Source organism: Chaetura pelagica, unplaced genomic scaffold (genome assembly GCF_000747805.2).
Source record: "Chaetura pelagica isolate M959 unplaced genomic scaffold, ChaPel_1.0 scaffold502, whole genome shotgun sequence".
Classification (NCBI taxonomy): domain Eukaryota; kingdom Metazoa; phylum Chordata; class Aves; order Apodiformes; family Apodidae; genus Chaetura; species Chaetura pelagica.
This window is the reverse complement of record NW_009952269.1, coordinates 163,102-182,387: the sequence shown is the minus strand read 5'-3', so window position 1 is coordinate 182,387 and position 19,286 is coordinate 163,102. Positions and strand designations below refer to the sequence as shown.

The 19,286-nt window shown below is 39.3% G+C and overlaps 1 protein-coding gene across 1 annotated transcript in view; it reads right to left on the bottom strand.

Moving 5' to 3' along the window:
- BMPER (BMP binding endothelial regulator) overlaps window positions 1–19,286 on the bottom strand; it is a 149,388-nt gene that overhangs the window by 53,957 nt on the left and 76,145 nt on the right. Inside the window, 7 exon segments of the mRNA XM_010007753.1 lie at window positions 8,201–8,246; window positions 13,629–13,733; window positions 16,007–16,147; window positions 16,788–16,899; window positions 17,554–17,573; window positions 17,784–17,809; window positions 18,417–18,428. Coding sequence (XP_010006055.1) covers window positions 8,201–8,246; window positions 13,629–13,733; window positions 16,007–16,147; window positions 16,788–16,899; window positions 17,554–17,573; window positions 17,784–17,809; window positions 18,417–18,428 — 462 coding nt within the window.

Here is a 19,286-nt window from a genome sequence, read left to right as displayed (position 1 = left end):
CCCGATTCTGTTAATATTTTACATATACACCCTAATAAATACTGTAGATTTATAAACTAGATATATCTATGTGTTTTTTTTTTCCCCAAATTATCTGTAGAACCTGCATTTTTACTTAGTCTTACAAGCTATCATATATGTTGTCTATGCACATCTGATTCATAGCAGTCATTGTTATCACCCCACCAACAAAAAGCCAGCAGTACGTGACAAACATGATGCAATGACTATATGAGAGCATGGTGTCTCTACCAATCATTTGCATCATTACAAACTGAGGGAGATTTCTTATTGATGTTTGCAGCCAGATGCTGATCGGAGAAGCCACAGCTCAAAGACAGAATATTTCCACACTCATGTCAATGACGCCAAGTTACCCTGCAGTTACCCAACAATTGATTGAATTGCCTGGTAATCAAAGAGAGCAGCAAATTGATTTGCATTGCAGCCTTCTGGTATAACAATAGGTCCTAACCACATCTCATTGCTGCTGTTCCTGGAAGAAGGAGTCTCGAGGCAGGGAAATGCACAAAGCTACTGCCAGCTGGATACTCGTGGGCTGAGGCTGCTTTTGAAACATGACGCCTGTTTTAGAGGGAGGGCTTGATGCACTAACAATATTTGACTCAGTAATCAGAGAGCTGTGAACAGCACCAATCAAAAAACCCAAAAAAAACCAAAACCCAGTGAAGGAAGGGAGAGTTGCAGGGAATATAATTTAGTCGCTGAAAGAAAATAAATTATCCAACTAACAATGGCTCGCCTGAAAAAGCTAGAAAAAGACAAATTCAAACATACAAACAAGAGACATGGGGGTTACAAAGAAGAGGCATGTCATTCCCTCGGTGGAGTACAATGCAGCTCTGACTACGCAATACACTTTTCTCAGCAGGGTTTTTCAACCTAGGCAAAGTGCTATGCTCAAGTAGTTACAATGTTTCTGGTGTTTTTCTAGCTGCGGTTAAAGAGCATCCAAGGGTACCTACATGGAGACACAGAAAATAGGGCTGAAGGGGACCCCATGAGACATTACCTGTTCCTTCTCCAGCAATAATGCAGAATCATCTGTACCTACGTTCTTCCTGACAGATGTTTGTCTAACCTGCTCTTAAAAAGCAGGAGTAACAGCAACTCCACAGCTGCCACCAGCAACCTGTTGCAGTGCTCAGCTGTCGTTACAGTAAGATCTCCCTAAAGTCCAACCTCACTGTCTTTCACCATATGGTGCAGTCCATCACTCAGCTAGCACCTCAGAGATTTGTACTTCACCCCTAACTTGTCACACTCATGCTTCCTTAACAAAGAGTTGGCATTATTATGCCTCTTCACTATGCCTGGCAACTAGGGACCAGAATTTTCTATTTCTCAAGGACATCATCTTGACATTTGCATTAAAAGTAAAAATGAACAACAGTTGATCAACACCTCTGGAAACTAGGCCTGACAGATTTTAAGCAGAGCCTGAAAACCAAGACACTTGGTTTCCAGAGTGCTTTTAAAAATGCAGAGTTCTGTGAGTCCCATTTTCCTCACTGATACCACTAAGAACATCAATAACTGTTTTCCAAAGTCCATAAAAAGATTGCTTCTCCACAAATTGGCAGGAACTATATCATTTTTAATCACCAATGTAACTTATACCAATAGGAAAAAAATATATGGAGACCATCTGACTTAACTGTTACTAAATCATACTAATATGTTTCTCACTTCCACATACACTAATATAATTATCTGCATGATGAATATTAAGATACATTTTATTACCTGCTTAGATGCTATTTAACATTTTCAGGCTTTAATTTTTCTTTAAACCTACTGACAACTTTTACAAAAACAATGAAACTATTAACATAAAAAATCTGTTCAAACATCAGTGAAGATTTCAGAGGACAGAACTGGTTTATGTCTGGATTTTCTAGAGGCCAAGAATGTGGAGATGTCATACATGTTATTACCTAACACATCAGGAGGGGAAGGCTGGTTCTTCACCTAAGCAAATGGCTAAGAGACAAGACATGAGAGGAACAAACATAATTCTGAGATGTGCAAGTAAAATTGATAGTGGCAATGAGATCCAAAGGAAATATTTATTTTTAATTTCTAATGTGTTATGCAGAGTAATGTTGTTTTATGTTATGTTACATTGTGTCACGTCATATGTCAACTTGATGCAGTGCAGTTAAAATAAAAAAGAATGTGTTTTGGACTGGATAGCTGAATGTCTGATCCAATTTTGCTGTTTTCTTTAATAACCAAGGAAATAGGGGGGGAAAATCTACCTAAAACCAGCCTGAATAATTGATTTTCTGGTATCACTGTGTAAAACATTCTTGAAAGGTTTGCTAAAATTGTGGGTTTGCAAAAAAAAAAAACCCACCCCCTGAAACTGTTAATAACCAAGGAAATAGGGGGGGAAAATCTACCTAAAACCAGCCTGAATAATTGATTTTCTGGTATCACTGTGTAAAACATTCTTGAAAGGTTTGCTAAAATTGTGGGTTTGCAAAAAAAAAATCCACACCCTGCAAGACTGTGGAGATAACTCAGGCACTGCCAATAAGAGGAAATGGTTGGCCTAGAAATAAACCTTAAATAGCGGGTGTAACAAGACTGCAAAAGACAGGCAACATGAAAAGATTTCTGCCATTTTTAGGTCTTGGTTTGTTGTTTATTTCCTTTTTAGAGTTTCAATCACATAATCTTTTATGGTTTGCTTCTTTTCTTTTCCCAGTCTTTCTGCCTGTCTGTTTTTTAAATCTATTGGAAGTACTGGCTCTCTAGTTAGGTTAATGCGTGACTTGCTTCTCTTTTGAGATGTAACAGATGGAGAGTGTGTTGCTGCATCACCAAAGCTGGCATATGAATTTTGCTAGCTTGTGCTAACAAGGTGAAGATCTTTCCCTTTTTTTCCTACAGTAAATTGTTGCCAGCTTATTGCGGTTACTCCTTGTCTCTATCAGCTGTAAAAAAGCCTGAAAAGGGCAATTATATATGCTATTTCTTCCTAAGACTCCACCAGCCTCCAACTATTTTCAGCTTAAGGACTTCCTGAGCTAGATGTGGTTTCTCTTTATTTAGTAACCTTCTATAGACTTATCTTCTGTTGATTTTCCCAGTGTCCCCTTGAACCCAAAAATGTTTTTAGCATCCACAACATCCTTGTGCAAAGTGCATGAGAAACCACTGTCTATTGCTTGTTTTGAACCTGGCATTAATGATCTTTGATGTCTTCTTTGCTCATCTACACATGCACATGAAGGCAAATACACCCATTCCCTCTCTGTTCCTAAGATACACAGATTTTTCAAAGAAGGGACCCAGAGCTATGTTCAGGAGGCTGTGATTTTCAAAGGGCCATAGGCACTCAACAATAATTAAACAATATTGGGAGTTGGCTGTAAAGACTCTTGGAAATCCTGCATTTAGGCTCCCAACTCAATATTCAAAACTTCTGACTTTCATAAAAGCTTCTGGGAGATCAGCAGTCTTCACATTTGTTTTTTTAAGCACCTATATATAGACTTTATGCTTTTATATTTGACAACCTTAAACCACCTGTGTGATTCATGCAGTTTGCTCAGGTCCCACCTAAGGCTCTACAGCTTAATTGCAAACTAGTAATAATAGTATTTAGGTGCTGAAGTGAATACTATAGAACTCCTGGCACTTTTTCCTTACATTTACAAATCAATTCAAAGCAATTCAAACAAAATAATGACTTTCATCAGAAAAGGTAATGGGGAAGGCAACTGTGGGCAAAGAGCACCATTTTTTGAAAACACATTTTTCTGGAAAAAAATAAAAAAATAAAAAAAAAAAAAGCAACAGCAAGGAAAGGAGTATTTTAACATCCCCCAAGTTTTAATACATTCTCATAAGGAAAAAAAAAAAAAAAAAATCATTAAAACATGACCTGTTTTGGCCAATACAGAGGGATAGAAGTCTGAAAGACAACGCATTTCTAGTAAGTAGTGTGCTGAGTAAAGATAAGAACCACTTATTGAAATATGTAGTTGCCAAAAACCACTGCCTTCCACCCAATGCCCCCACCCCCATAGGCAGAATTTAGCCTTTCTAGAAAGATGAGATATATATACTGCTTGATGGAGGCCAGACAGACAGTCAGCACACACATCCTGACCAGCCGGAGAGCATGAGCATATTGGCTGGGCAATTAGCACACTTGTAGCTCCAGAGCAGCCACAGGATATATTGTCTCTAGCTGGGTTTATTATTTGTTGGGATATAAAGGAAATGGGACACAAATCCATAGGAAACCAGGCTCTGTTAGCTCTGGTGCTCATGGAATAGCTTGTTTTATTTTTTCAGGAGATCAGAGCAGTCAATTGAAGTCCAAGATGTCCAGATGTCTGGTCACACTCTTCTGGGCTTGTAGCTAGTTAAGAGTGGCCAAGAAAAATATACTTTAAATTATAACTGAAATTGGTTTGAACACTTTCTAAGTAAGGAGAGAGAGGAAAAAATACAAGTTTACCACTTAAGGGTGTTCTGGTTGCACATCTATAATTCAAAAATATCTCAGCTTTTTAAAAATATAATGAAACTTTGAATGCAATTAGCCCATATGCTGAATTAAGCCCTAAATCAAACAGAACACATTATTAACTTTTGAAAACTAGCTACAGAACACGCATAATAGAATTTCATTAGCTTTTCTTTAAAAAATTAATAGCCATAGAGTACTTTCCTCATAACTGCTGCATAGTGCAGCTTGATATAATACACATTACAAGGTGTGGTGTCAAAAACTCCACAGGAGCCTTTATGGTCTATTTCATAAATAAAATAGTTATTCCAATTTGTCCAAATACATATTTATACAGTAGACCATCATGGCTGAAACGACTGAGGAGATAAATCACAAACAGCATTCCAGTATGAATAAACAATTGCAGTCTTTTTGTTTATATATTTCTCCATGGCAAGGAAATAACACAAGAAACAGGAGCAACAGGGACCTCTGTGATTCTTCAGTCCCACACCCTGCTATGACAGGTACCTATAATGCATAACCCCACATTTTTTCATCTTTGTTGTTGTTTTGAAGAGTCAGTATTTTTTCCAGTATTTTTATAAAAATAAAATTAAAAAAAAGATGCTGGAAAGTACCAACCTTTTTCTCCTAAGGCCAAGTCCAAAAGCCCTTTAGTTTGGTTTACTTTTGTTGGTCATTTTGTCAACTAAAAAAGCTGCAGAATGATTTGTGATGAACGAAATTTTCTTCCCCAAAAGAGGCCTTTACTGCAAAATTAATCATGTGCACTGCAAGACCTAGATAACTGCATTCCACTTTGAAAAAACTTCATCCATAAAGCCTCAAAATGACTTGGGTAAGACTGTGTTAGTACTATTGATCGTGATTAAAGCATATCTTCATGGCTGCTGTAGGAAGGTTTCATAGTGCATGCTGTAATTTCAGCAAGGCCTATCAATTCTTCTTTGTCAAGAACAAAGATTTAACCTCCACTGCAAATTCCCATCTTTGTCTGGTGTTGAGAGCAGTCTGTTAATGTTATTTGAACTCAGGTTTAGTGTTTTCTTTTTTTAATATGAAAATGACCTTGGTCTAACATAGGATTACTAATTTATGGAATTGACGTCAGTGGTGATTTTTCTAAATCAAGCCCAAAAGAGTACATTTCATTACATTTTTACAGCAGCATAAACTAAACTGTTGAATTTTCCACTGGTATGACCACTGTGTTTAATTAGTGATAACTGTACGCCAGCCACAGAGCTTAAACAGCAACATGCCAAAACTAACCATAGTTAACTTCAGCAACAGTAGACAAAAGAGACTCTCTAGCCCTTTAGGAGACGAGGTGCTTTTTCTTTCTGCAACAAACTGCTTTGAAAATAATCCTTTGATTATTATTTTTCAGTTTAAAGTGTATCCTTTAACAACGTGACTGTTTTTGACCCACTTCATAGAAATTGGCTCCATTTAAACTGTACTCAAAGCTCTCCTGTGTACAGTATGTTCTTGTACCTCCTATGTTGTTTTTACTTTGGAAAATTAATATCTGCTAGACCGCCAGAAATGTCTGGTGTGTTAATACGTGGAGAGAGGATCAGCAAGAGTGGGTGGGTGAGGGAAAGGCCAGTGCATGTACATCTTATCTCACCCCAAACTGGGGTAAGAAGTAAAGCTTCTAATTACTATCTGAGAAAGTGATCATTGCTAAAATCCTTATGCCTTTTGCCTGTCATACATTGTGATGAGATTTACAGCATTTCTGGCACAAAGGTGGAATTAATTCCTTGCAAATGGCAACTGTTAGAATGTTAATGTTAAAACAGCTAGTGGCAGCCCCCACTGCTTTATGATACTGGGTATTTAAGCTCTTTGATTACATTACCTGACAAAAGTTAGGAATGACCTTTTAATAATAAAAGCTTAAAATCAGCTCAGCATCAACTCTCCTCCTAATAGTAAACGGATCCCTAGTGAGACATCTCTCCAAAAAAAGCCTCTCTCCTTCGTATGCAACAGAGGAGTGTTTCACTGTGAGCCAGTGCAATGAGCTTCCCAGCCTCATTTACAGCCAGTGCAACTGAGAAAGGACCCATAAGAAGAGGATGAGGGAACCAGGGTGTATATCCTGAAGGCTTCAGGGACATCAAGTCCTACCAGTACCTACAAGGAGGTTACTGGGAAGATGCAGCCAGGCTCTTCACAGAGCTGCACAGCAGGAGGACAATGATGGTCTGCCCTAAATTTCACATCCTACGGTCATGATCATTCCCTTCTTATATCTTCAAGAAGCTCTGACTTTTTAGGTAACCTGATTCCTAGATAAGTTATTTTCACTTTGAAGAAATCTAGTTTTTGCCTCCTTCTCCCATAAAACAGTTTTCACAAGTCATCATCCTCTGGCAGCATTTCTGAAGGAGTCACTGTACCATCTTCTTTTTAACCCCTTACAGTAGACGTTCTCTAGTACTTTGAGGGAATGGCTGGCCCCATTATTTTCCTCCCCCTCTCATGTTACAAAAGAACAAATGAGGAAGGTTAGATGAGACTGAAACATGAGAACAGAGGCAAGACAGAGATTGATAAATTCATGACACTTATCACATGTCATGTTTGAGAAGAGGTCTATGCAAATTTTTTCTCCCTTGAACCTCAGCTAACATGAAATCAGCTGCTGGTCAGTTGAATCCTCTTTCATTTCTCCTTCTGCTCAATATTATTTCAAGGGTTTCTGAGGTTGTGACTTGTATTTAATTTCATTTTTATACTGGAGTCATGCAAACTAGATTTATCTTATCACAAGTTACATGTTTAAAAATAACTGAGCTGCAGAGTAGAAAAACAGATCTTTAGCATATGGAATTTCTGCAATCTAAGAGCACCCAGAATTGAGTTGATCAGCAAAATCAATCTGATTTTAAACAAAAGAATAGGAAACACTGTCCTTAAAAACCTGTTCCTTCTTTCAGAAACCTTCCTATAAATCGTAAAACCTCATTTTAGCAGTTTCTCTCTATTTGGTAAAATACTTAAACATGTCCTGAAGGAAATACGTAATTGCATCCTGTTAACTTCACTGAAGACATGCCTCCCTGTTGACTTAAACAAGACAAGCTTAAAGATAAGTATTTAAGTGCTTTGCTGACTAGAGAGAACACAAGTGATATCATAAAATGATCATTCCTGAAGAGAAGAGTAAAGGGATACAAAAGTGATGGTTGAGCCAAACATCATACAGACAGAAGGGTAGCTTTCTATCATACTTTCCACTGCTGCCCCAGACTGTGTCTCAGGTTTTTGCACACCTTGTTTAAACCCTCACAAATCATCTGTAAAGGTGTTGGATTATATATACACATAGCTAGGCTGATACTTACAGGTATAAAAGCTCTTAAAGTTACACCTCTCTTCATTTGTTTATTTAATTACCTACACATTTTACAGGCCAACTACATCCTCCAAAAAGCATCACCTCAGATTTGACAAAAATTGTGTCACTTGAAACAATCAAAATAAATAAATAAATAATCAGGCATTTTATTTTAAATTTACAGATTTATAGGAGGCAAAGATCTGTGGGCAGCAATAATCACCTGCTCTTTAGTCACCTCTATAAAGAAGACAGAAAAGCAAACATATTTCAACTATATTTATTTTCTCTGAAAGAATAAAGAATTTAAAGAATGTGAACAAAGAACTTACTTTCAGTGCAAATAGGACAGCATCCTTTTCTGTTCAGGATTTTACCCTAATTGGGAGAAAGACAGTCTGATTTAATGAAAAAGTTTTTGGAGCAATGACTGTGTTATGTTGTAAGGCTGGATAAGCCTTTGAAAATAGTTCAAGTTGTGTTTGAACTCAATGCCCTGGTTACAGCTTCAAATATCAGGTGCTAAAAACAGACAGAACTATTCAAAGAGCTTCCTGGCAGTCTTATAAGAAATGAAATACTAAAAGGGTTCTCTGTTACCACTTTTCTCTTTAGAGAGAGTTTGAGAGAATTTTGAACCCATGTAGTCATCGGGTTAACAAGATCACTACCTTTTCCCCCACATCCCAAAATACATACATTTCCTATGCACACCCTTTTGACTGCCACATAGAAGCAATATGCTCCACCCCTGCCCCCACATTCCCCCAAATAATACCTTTTTCCTACAAAGTTGAAGGAAGGAGGCTTTGGTAGAGATCTAGTTTGGCCAGATTTCTTTCATGGCTAAAATTCATGGTATCTCTCATCAAATCACATTACCAAGCATGGACCAGTCTCCCCAGTGAAGTAAATGGGCATGTATGCAAGGGTATGGAGTGTATAAAAGCAAACAACTTAAGTCTAGTCATAGTAATATGGACAAAAGGTTTGAATATTTATTTATCACTCTGCCTAGATCAATTTGATTTATGGTTGACAAGGCTGGCTAGAAGCAGGAGGCATGCCTCTGTGTGCATACATTCACGCTCCTTTTCAGTTTTCACCGTATTAAAAGATGTTCTATCTGATTTTGCTTAAATTCCCTAAAGCCAACTGAGGATTGAGGATAAGCCTGGAAAATGTCAGACTGAACAATGTGTTTTTCCAAGGAAAAACTGGCATGGGCTATGACAGAACTCACGGTGACATTGGAGCTCACCCGCATTGCCATACAGGGAAGGAAGAGGCATATGGAACTGTGCGGCTCCCCAGCACCAACCCTTTGCTCCATCAGTAGTTCAACACAGAGCAAGTCCCCTTTGTTGGACCACTGCTCCTGTTTCCCACCAAGTAGGTGAGCAAGGAGTGGCCAGCAAGAGCAAGCAAATGGAGCTGTGCTATTCTGCCTATTCAATAGTACAGAAAAGCTTGTGAAAAAAGAAAAGAAGTAAGTGGGAGGTCTATGCAGAGAGCAGGGAAGTGGGCACAGGCAGAAAGCCCTGTTGCTGTCTGCCTTGCTTTCTGTCTACAGCACTGCCAAGCTTTGACAATGTGCATGGGCAGAAATGGACTCCAAGCATCTACCGGTGGACTGGAGTGGAGGGCGCTCTGCCATGCTCCTGCTTGATGTCCACAGATGGCATGAATGAGAGCCTGGGGATGAGCCTGGGGATGAGTAAACTTGGGCTCATCATCTGCAGGGCATAAAAGTTCAGTCTCAGCTTGTCTTTGAATGTGCAACTGCATGTGAACAGACTGTAGACACATTTGGACCTGACAAAAGGGAGGGATCAGAGTTTCATGGACAGTGTGGGCAATGCTTAGATGTTTGGGTGACTACCAGAACCCAGAACAAAGAGAGCTGCTGAGGACAAGGCTGCAACAGGGAGGCCTATCAAGCACCTGCTAGGGCAAAAAGGAGAAAGCATTAAAACTGCACAGAAACAGGGAGTTGGGCAACAATTATTTGCATGAACAGAAGACATGGCAGCTGAATGCCACACACTGCACTGCACAGCCTTACCCTCTGTTTCAATAAAGGAGTTGAAATCATCAGCCAAGCTGGAAGTGGCAAGAATTCAAGTGAAATTGGAATCTCCAAGGCAGCCTGCTGAGGCTGGTTACTTGAGCCACCATGTTGGCCCGAGATCCTGTTTTTGTCTTGTAGAATAAGGAAACCCATTATTGCTAACATGTGCTGCAAGAGTTCGTTAGCATTGAGGGTTCCCTTAGGAGTGGGCTAAGTGATGTGATCCCATTTTTCCCTATGAATATTTATAAGCAGACCACATTTGAGTCTATTTATTTTCTGGGATTTTTCTTCTTTTTTATGAGGTTTTCAATTTTATGTCTGAGGTTTTTATTTTCTATTTTTTTTAAGGCAAGACTAATTGCAGAGGGGGGGGCTTGTTTGGTTGTGCAATAGCAACAGCTGTTGTTTTTTTGTGCCTCATTTGGCACTAGAGTAAAAACAGCAACTTTTTGTTTGTAATAATAACAGATGTGTATAACATTAAATGCAGTCTGTGCTAGAGATGGGAGAACGTGTTCTGAATAAATTTTCAACTCACTTGAAGTTCACGGGTTCAAAATTTACCCACAGAATCAAACTCTGCAAATGTCTTCACATGCCATGAATTTAATTCTACTAACTTTTGCACCCCCTTGGAGCTCAGAATGGCTGTGTGCTGTAAAATTTACCAGCCTCTCCTCTAGCAGTACCAAAAGAGAGATGTCCATGACCACCAACCATTGCCATAGGCTTACATTTTTAGTGGGGAATGGAAAGGCACAAGAAGTGGAGGCAGGGTGGAAAATGGTAAGGACGGGTAATCAGAAAGGAGATGGCACAAGGCAAGAAAGAGGCTGGTACAGGGCTAGGGCAAGTGAATAACAAATTAGGTAAGAAAAGGTCTAAAGTATCTCTGAAGCTCAATCTTGCCAAGGGTTGAGATTACTCCCTTTTGATTAAGTATTTAAGCATGTGTTTAAGTTTAAGCACACATGGAGGGCCTACTAACTTCAGCAGGAGTGAACACATGCTTAATAGGTTTGCTGGATGGGAGCCAGCATGTACCGCACCTTGCAGGCTGACGCGCCAGGTAACTGAGAATATCTACATGGAGTCAAAGGCCAGAAAGTAAGAAACAGAAACCACAAGCCACAGGGCTCACCAGAAGCCCAAGGAGGACCGTTTTTACTATAAATATGACAGGAGGGATTGAATTTGTGAGACGTATTGCCTGTGCTGCAGATGAAAAGAAGCTAAGAAAGACACTTCCTGTAATTACTGATACAGGATCAAATACAATTCCAAAAAGAAAAGAACAAAAAGAACAGAAGAATGTGCCTAGCTCTATGAAGAAAATGAAAGACATGGCAGAAACAGTCTTTGAAAATATGTCAGTCTGCCACCAACTCATTGAATAATACAAATGGTTGCACAGTATTGGAAATTTCTGCAGAAGTACCACTTTGAAAACCATCCTTTCAAGAAGTAATTGGCCAAAATCTATGTTGATACATTAAAATCCCGAAGAACATAATGCAAAGAGTATTAAGACTGTATGGTAAAGTATTTAAGCCAAGGGATAATATTGTAAGTTCTTTGTGAATCTTCCATCTTTTCACTCTCAGTTGTGTGTACCATAGTTTTAATTACATAACTTGATGTGGCCTGACATCCTAAGGGACACTAAACAGTATTTTGTTCCACAGCAGTCTTCAACAGTCAGTAGAGACTGCTTATTGCCAGAAATGTTGTGAAGAGAGAAAAGAAATGGAGTTCACACCCCTACAGTTTGCAGAGACGGCAGCATAACTCCATGCATGATATCCAGACTTTCAGTATCAGAATCATTAATATATCTTTATCTTGAATAATGTGGTGCATTTAATTAATGTTTACAGATTTGTGACAGAATATCTCACCAAAGACAGTGGAGAATAGATGAAAAGTAATAGATTTAAATCCATTAGAATATACTACTTGCTTTAAAATTACTTGGTACCCACTCGGAGAAGGAAAATAAATCACACTCTAGAGTTTACATTCTTTCTCCTACTTGTCCTTCCAAGGTAGTTTGGAAGAGCAGAAAGGTAATGTGTATCTGTGGAGGAGAGAGTTCAGCTTGCATTTTAAGGCAGGAAGCAGGGTGACTGATTAGATACTTAAGGCAATGGTAGGGCTGGTAGCTGGGCTTTTCAGCCCTAAGGAATTGGACCTTGCCTGAGGACCCAACTCAGAGGTCTAGGGCAGTTTAGGACTTCACACTAACCTTGGAGCAGATTATGTAGCAGTGCTGAACAAGTTTGTCAGTCAGTTAGTTAGGCTGATGCAGGACTGCAGATGGTGCATTTGTACCCATCACTGGTTTTATTTTAGAAGCCACTTCAACTGATCATCTCAATGCTCAAATATACAAGAGTACTGCTGAAGTGGTGTATTTCACTTAACATCTATATTAAGCCATATTAGTTATTTGATCTCAGAAGCATCTTAAATGTTTGAAATGCATCAGCACAGGAAAAATACAAATGAGATGCAGTGTGTGTTTGGTCCTCTGCCAACAAAGAATTTGAAGAGACCTGAAGGGTCCAAGCTCTTACCTCCTGTTTATAGTGTGAATGGCCTGAAGGGAGCAAACCTGATTGCCATGAGCCACGTCAGGTTCCCAGAAGAACTGCTGCAGCTGTTCACACTTCTGAAGATGTATGCAGCAACTAATGTGAGGCACATTAAACAGGAGAACTGCCCTCTGCAATGAGTGCCAGAGTGACAGGAAAAGGGTGTCCCCTATTCTGTGAATGCAAGCATTGCTCTTGCAGCCCACTGTCAGAGCAGAAGATGGAGCGCTGAGGTACAGGCTCTCTATTCTACCACTGCTTCTGGCTGTCAAAAGTTCACACGTATAAAATTTTACTAACTAGAGTTTGTCATTTAAAATTTCATACCTAGGTGTCTGTGACTCATAATTTCCCCGCTGGCTTCCAGGATGGAGAAGGAAACACTGAGAAGGTGTAATGGTAATGACTTGGCTCTCTCTTTTGCAGTTCTGTTCAAAGATCTGCCCCTATGTGAGGTGTTATTTAGAGCTCCCTCTTCTGAATGTTTGAGCCATTAAAACAATTTGTCAGTGACAGAAATCCAAGAAAGAAAGGCTGACCTCGCTCAAGGTTTCAAGTAACACTAGTTTTTTAAGCAATTAAGTTAGAATTATACCACGCTCTGGGTTCACTTCAGACTTTTAAATAAGAAATACTCAGGCTGCAATCTTAGAGAAAGTGGTGTGGCTTGGTTGAAATAATTTACTTTGCTTTGTCTAATCTACATTTTCAATCAGGTATTAAGCCACATATGCACTGAGAAATGCAAATACAACCTTTCCTTAACAATATGCATACTCTTGAAATATTAACATAGTCATCTCACCACTCTGTAAAGCTAATAAATATATGTTCCAGTGCAGATACTTGGGACACAGGAAGTTAAAGGGAGGAGGAGAAAAGGAGCAGAGTATTCAGGGGAAGGGCAGAGGTGGGAAGCCCATATTTGGGATAGCAGTAGCACACTTGGGGAATGCCAGCCTAAATTAATATTCCGTAGGATCCCTTCCTTCCAATGTACATACATGGTTCATTGCCACGCCCACACTTCCAAGAAAAAGATAATGGTAGACAAAAAAAGAGAAGAAAGCTATGTTCTTTTTAAAAACTCACATGAGGACAGCTGCTGACTGGAATGCACTGTTTCTTGCGACACTCTGTCTTGCCTTTCACACAAGCACAGATGGTGCAGTTCACAGAGGACCACATCTCTCCATCCTGCAAGAGGGAACATGATACTGTATCAGCTGGGGTGGCAACAGGAAGCTATTTTAGCAATGTATCATTACACAAGAAAGGATGACTTTCCCTGTTGGCATTGTGTCATTGTTTAGTCTAAATTATTTTAAGGTGTCTGTCAGTGGCCACTCAGATTTAAAAAAAAAACAACAAAAAAAAAACCACCACACAACACCACAAAAAAAGATCAAATTCAGCAGGGTTTTCTTTCCTTTGGCCCTCTAGATCAGAAATACATTTTTCCAAGGCTAACCAAATAATTTTTCATCAGTACCCTGATTATTTGCACTGTTTTCTCTCCAGCATGTGTCTGAGATGTGATCACAGCTACCACAGATTTTCATTTAAGCTCACATCATTAGAAAAACCTGATTCATCGGGTTGAATGACATCTGTAAGTTGTTGCATGTGAAAGTATTTGATTAAGATGTCAGCATATAGTGAATTTATTTCCAGACAAAGCATCATTTTGGCTTAGGGCAGGAATGGTCGAATAATGAATGATAATTTAGATTATTTACAGCACTTTCACAGATACCTGATCTGCTAAACATCTGAAAATGTTTAAAAGAGATACAGAGCTGCACTTCTCAAATGCAGAGCAGGTAAGACAGTCTATGTACAGCTCTTAAAGTATTAGGTGCAGAGCAAAATATGCCTCATGGACTTCTCCCCACTTACTTAGGAAGGATCACTTGTGGAACTGCCCTGCCTCCTTTTTACATAGTGTTACATTTGCCAAGTGTGATTCCTAAAACATTCTGTCTCACCCACTTACAGTCTTTTGCTAGCCCATTTAGAGCCAAAATGTGCATGTTTTCGGCTCACAGGGCTGCTGTGAAGTAAGGGTGAGGATAGACCTGACAGAAACAGGCACTAAACCAGACAGCTGCAAACAATTACATGCCCACCTCAATGTGATGTTCTGACCAGAGAGAAAAACAGACTAAATCTGAAATGCCAAGAAGCATTCCTTATTCCACACAGCATGCTTGGTCAAAAGCTGTCTCTCCTTCATCTCTTGTTTCCAGGCCATGTTATAATTGCCTGGTGTTCCTGAAGCAGCACATGTTCTCATGGGCCTCTGAGAAGACACTCTCTAAGTGTCTTCTAAGGTACCAGAATATATCACAACTGGCTGCATGTTTCTACCCTGATTTTTTGTCTCAAAGCAGTATTTGCACATTTGCTGTGCCCATTCTACCTGGTTTGGACCATTAACTTCAACAGAGCAACGCTGGATTTACCTTTTTGCACACAAGGCCAGAAGTGGGAGTACTGTCTCGTTATTTTTTCTTACTCCATATAATACTTAGTAATATAAGAAAATCTTCACAAGAGGCAGAATATTTTAGTTGGGTGCCTAAGAAGCAGGGATTTGTTCCTGAAGCACAATAGCACCAGTGTGAAAGTGCCAATCAGATGGAGTACAGTCTCAGCGTACAGTAGGTTCACATGTAATTTCCAGAATAAACACTTCAGCTATGTACACAAAAGACGGAATAAATGGGAAGCAATTCTGGCTGAGCAAACCAAGTATTCACAAAGGATTTAACATTTGATCTAATTCAAGGGTCTCTTAATTCACAGATGGCCCATGAGGTGACAGAATCTTTTTCTGACACGGTGTCATAAAAGCTGCACCACTTGAAAAAACAAACAGGGTCTCAGCAATAGCTGAAGTCTTCTACTGGGAATCCCTTTTGACCTGAAAAATTGGGTGAGAGTGCAGTAGGCAACAGTTATTACAAGGCTATCCCAATATAGGATGTCAGAGGTGCTGTCCTTAGCAGAGACATGAAATGTAGTAAATCAAAATGAGTAACTTTCAGCCAAGACGAACTTCACAAAGCTCCTGTTGGCTCAGCAGATAAAGCTCACATACCACTCAAAATATTTTCTCCATGAATATCAGTGTTTGTTTGGGAAAGCAGAGAATTACTATCACTTACTAAAAATGCATTGCTTGCCACAAAACAGCAGCTTCAGTCCCTGCATATAGAGAGGCAGACAACATGTCTTATCAAGGAGGAGCTAAACTTTGTGTGCTGTGTATCAGCAGTTTACACAACCTCGGAAAAAAAAATAGCAGATGGCAAATTTTTCAAAGCTTTGCCTCTGAATTGTTCCATCATCAATCAGGATAGTGAGGGTTCTGCTAAAAAACAAGTCACAATATTAATCTACAGTAGACTCACACTATTTCAGCTGTTACAATGGCGTCTATTCTTGAGCCACACCCGAAACTTTACCTGGAACATCTTATTGCCAAACTTGCACACTTTCACTTCCTCAGAAGGGATATATGAGACACACTCCTTGCAGCAGTGGTCTTTGTTTTTATTGCATTCACCAGGAAGAAAGCACCTCTTCTTACATATCACTGTTGAATCCTAGGTAAAAGGGCAAAAGGAAATCATAATCACCAAGATGTTTGTGCTCCTGTGTGTACCTACCATAACATTTCTGCTTGCTTACTCATTGCATCCACCCAAGCTACAGCCCAACTACTTTGACCAGGTCAGCTCAGAGAAGATAAAAATTCACTGGATCAAGGGACGCTTTCATCACCTGTGAAGCTAAAGCCCAGCATGTACTTGGACTGTAAAATCTTACTGATTTGGTGACAATTGCATTGGTTTTGCCTAGGTGCAGAAGTGCAAGTGGTCACAGTCATGTTAGATGAACCAAAAACAAATCACTGCTTTTCAGCAGAGATGTGGTAATTCACCATTTTGAAACTTCTCTTCCACTTGTTTGTAATGCAGTAAGCTTGTCATACAAATTTAAAGGGGATCACATAAGCTGAGTAATTTCATTTTGCACCACACAGTCAGGCATCATGTCTCAGCTGAGGCAATCAACAACTTTTTAAACTTTTCTAGCACAACTGCAGGTGCTCTTCAGATCAGATTCTCGTGGACCACACAAGATGCCAAAGAACAGTGTCAGGGTTTACAGTTTCACAGCTCTCCAAATTACTGCCAAGCCACACAACCAGCAGCACACAATACCAAAGCACTGTGGACTTACCTTGCAGGTACACATTGTGCAGTTGTCATAAATAAACGAGGACCCATTATCATGCACGTTACTGTGAAAGAGGCAGCTTCCAAATGGGAGGTCAAACACTTTCCTCTGTCCTGAATATAAATAAGCAGTAATAGAAACAGAATGTGGTTGAAAAGATGCCATATTGTCAACAAAAATAGTAGGGCTTATTGTCACCAGACCAGATTCATGTGCAATGTGTCATTTGCTGTGTGTTTCCATTTTGGTGTGAAAAAAAATATGTACTTTTAACAGTTCACTGTTCTTCTAGCACACATTCATCTGTACAAATTCTACCGTGAGAGGGAATATAAATATGATTTATGGCATGTTTATATTGGAAAAAATCTTTCTTCTCCTACTCAGAATAAAGTGCACAGTACAGCTAAAGGAATAAAAAGTAAGCGCTGCAAACTCTTAGGGTAGGTACACTTGAACTAGTTTAAACAGTCTTTAACTTAGTGCAATAACTTATCAAATAGAGCAGTCTTAACTGGTTTTAGCATATCTGCCTCAAGGGTTCACACCAACAAAACTAAATAAACTCAGTGACACTAATGCAAAAAAACCAACATAGGTGTTGTCCAGTCTCATTAAGATAGCTTGGTGTACCATGTCCACACACAGTTGAAAGAAATACTTGCATTTGCACCACTGATGACCAGAATGAGGGTGACAGAAAATATTTAGTTTCCATAACCCGGAAAATACTGGGGTTTCAGGAGGGCAAGGCAAGGTTTAAAGCACTATACAGGGAAGGCAGCATCACTATCAAAACCTTCCTGGAGTCCTGCAAAACTGCAGGCACATTCAGATCCAAGTTGCAAAATACGCTGGGGTTCTGCAGACTTCTCTTATTCTTCATGTTCTTTTCCAGTAGGTTATTTTAAACAACTGAACATTATGATATATAAACATGAGCTGTTTACAAAAACACTATACTTATCTTCCTTTTTTTGAATACCTTCTCCTGTGTACTTTTGGTGGCAGCCAACTCATAATTTCTTTTACGAGTGGCTGCCAGTCTCCCAGCTTATCATTTCTGAGGTCTGATGTTAAATAGACATTGATTCCGAGGTAGGGAATGGCAACTATAAGTACATATAAGAAGTCACTAAGTAGTAGGCCAATACTTCAACTCTTACATCACCAGATCCTGGTACACTGTAATTCCTTCCCTTCTCAATAATTCTTCATCAATATAAAACAGCTTAAAAGAAAAATATTTCATTTTTCCTCTGAGGTATAAGCATATAAAAGAATAAGTACACAGCAAAATCCATTGGATTAGCCTTGAGTTTTTACAAATCTGATGTCAAAATAACTATTAAACGCAAGTTAAGAAATAATTGCTATTGTTTCATTAGACACAATCTGAACATCTCACCCTTGCAAATTAGCTACCTCGGATTAACCTGTGCTTGCATAACCAGCCTTCCTTTTACTGGATGTGCATCTTTCTGAAAAGGCATAATTTTTCTTGCAGGACTGGCATATGAAATCAGTTGTGGATGCTCAGTAGCCCTAAAAGGAATTGCTCTACATCCATGAACCACTTATGGGCAAAGCCTAGTCATAGTTCTGCCTGTAACAACACTTCTACTCCTCTACGTGGGGCCAGGACTTCAACTGCATAACTTATGTCAACAAGTGAACAAAAGTCCAGTTCTCTCTCACACCCTCTTGCCATGCCTTGCAAACCACCCATCACAATCCAGGGTGGCCAACCCAGTTCAAATAGTTGGTAAAAAACCACTAACAAAGGAGTTACCACTTTAAAAGATGTGGTGGTGAAGATATTGGCATAATGGTTGCCTTTCCTGGCTCATAACCACTAGTTAAACTAATAATTCAAATCCCAGTAGAGTCCACAACATTCTTCTAAGCTATATACGCTGAGTATCAGGAATTCAGTTGCAGGGAGGTCCTCCACATGATACTTTAAAAACCATGCCTCAGCATCTCTGTAAAATATTTCTCCTTCCTGACTGCCTTGCAGTGTGCTACACACCCCTTGGCTCTGTGTCCACTCCAAAAAGGTCAGCACCTACCTGTTAATAGATATTGGCTGTTCACAGATATATGACATGCTTTAGAGTGAAGACCACATAAAATGAAACCCACTCTTTTTACTGAACTAATTTACAGACATTTCTGAGAGAAAAAAAGAGACTGAAGAAAAATCCTCAAAAATTAAAGCTGGGTTTTGGATGCCTAGATCAAGGAGAGGAAGGTTCAGCTGGAAAAAGCATGGGCTGGAGAAAACAAGGGGAGTTTACAGAAGGAAAGGAAAAATGTCCTCAGCCAAAACAGAATCTCAGCATTTACTTTTCTCCTCTCCATTTCATTCCTCAGTATTACTCTCTGATGCTGCAGATAAATGTTCCAGGCAGTTGCTACTATCTGTAGCAGTTCTCAATTAGGAAATAGATAATGAAATAGATAGATAGAGATAGATAGATAGATAGATAGATAGATAGA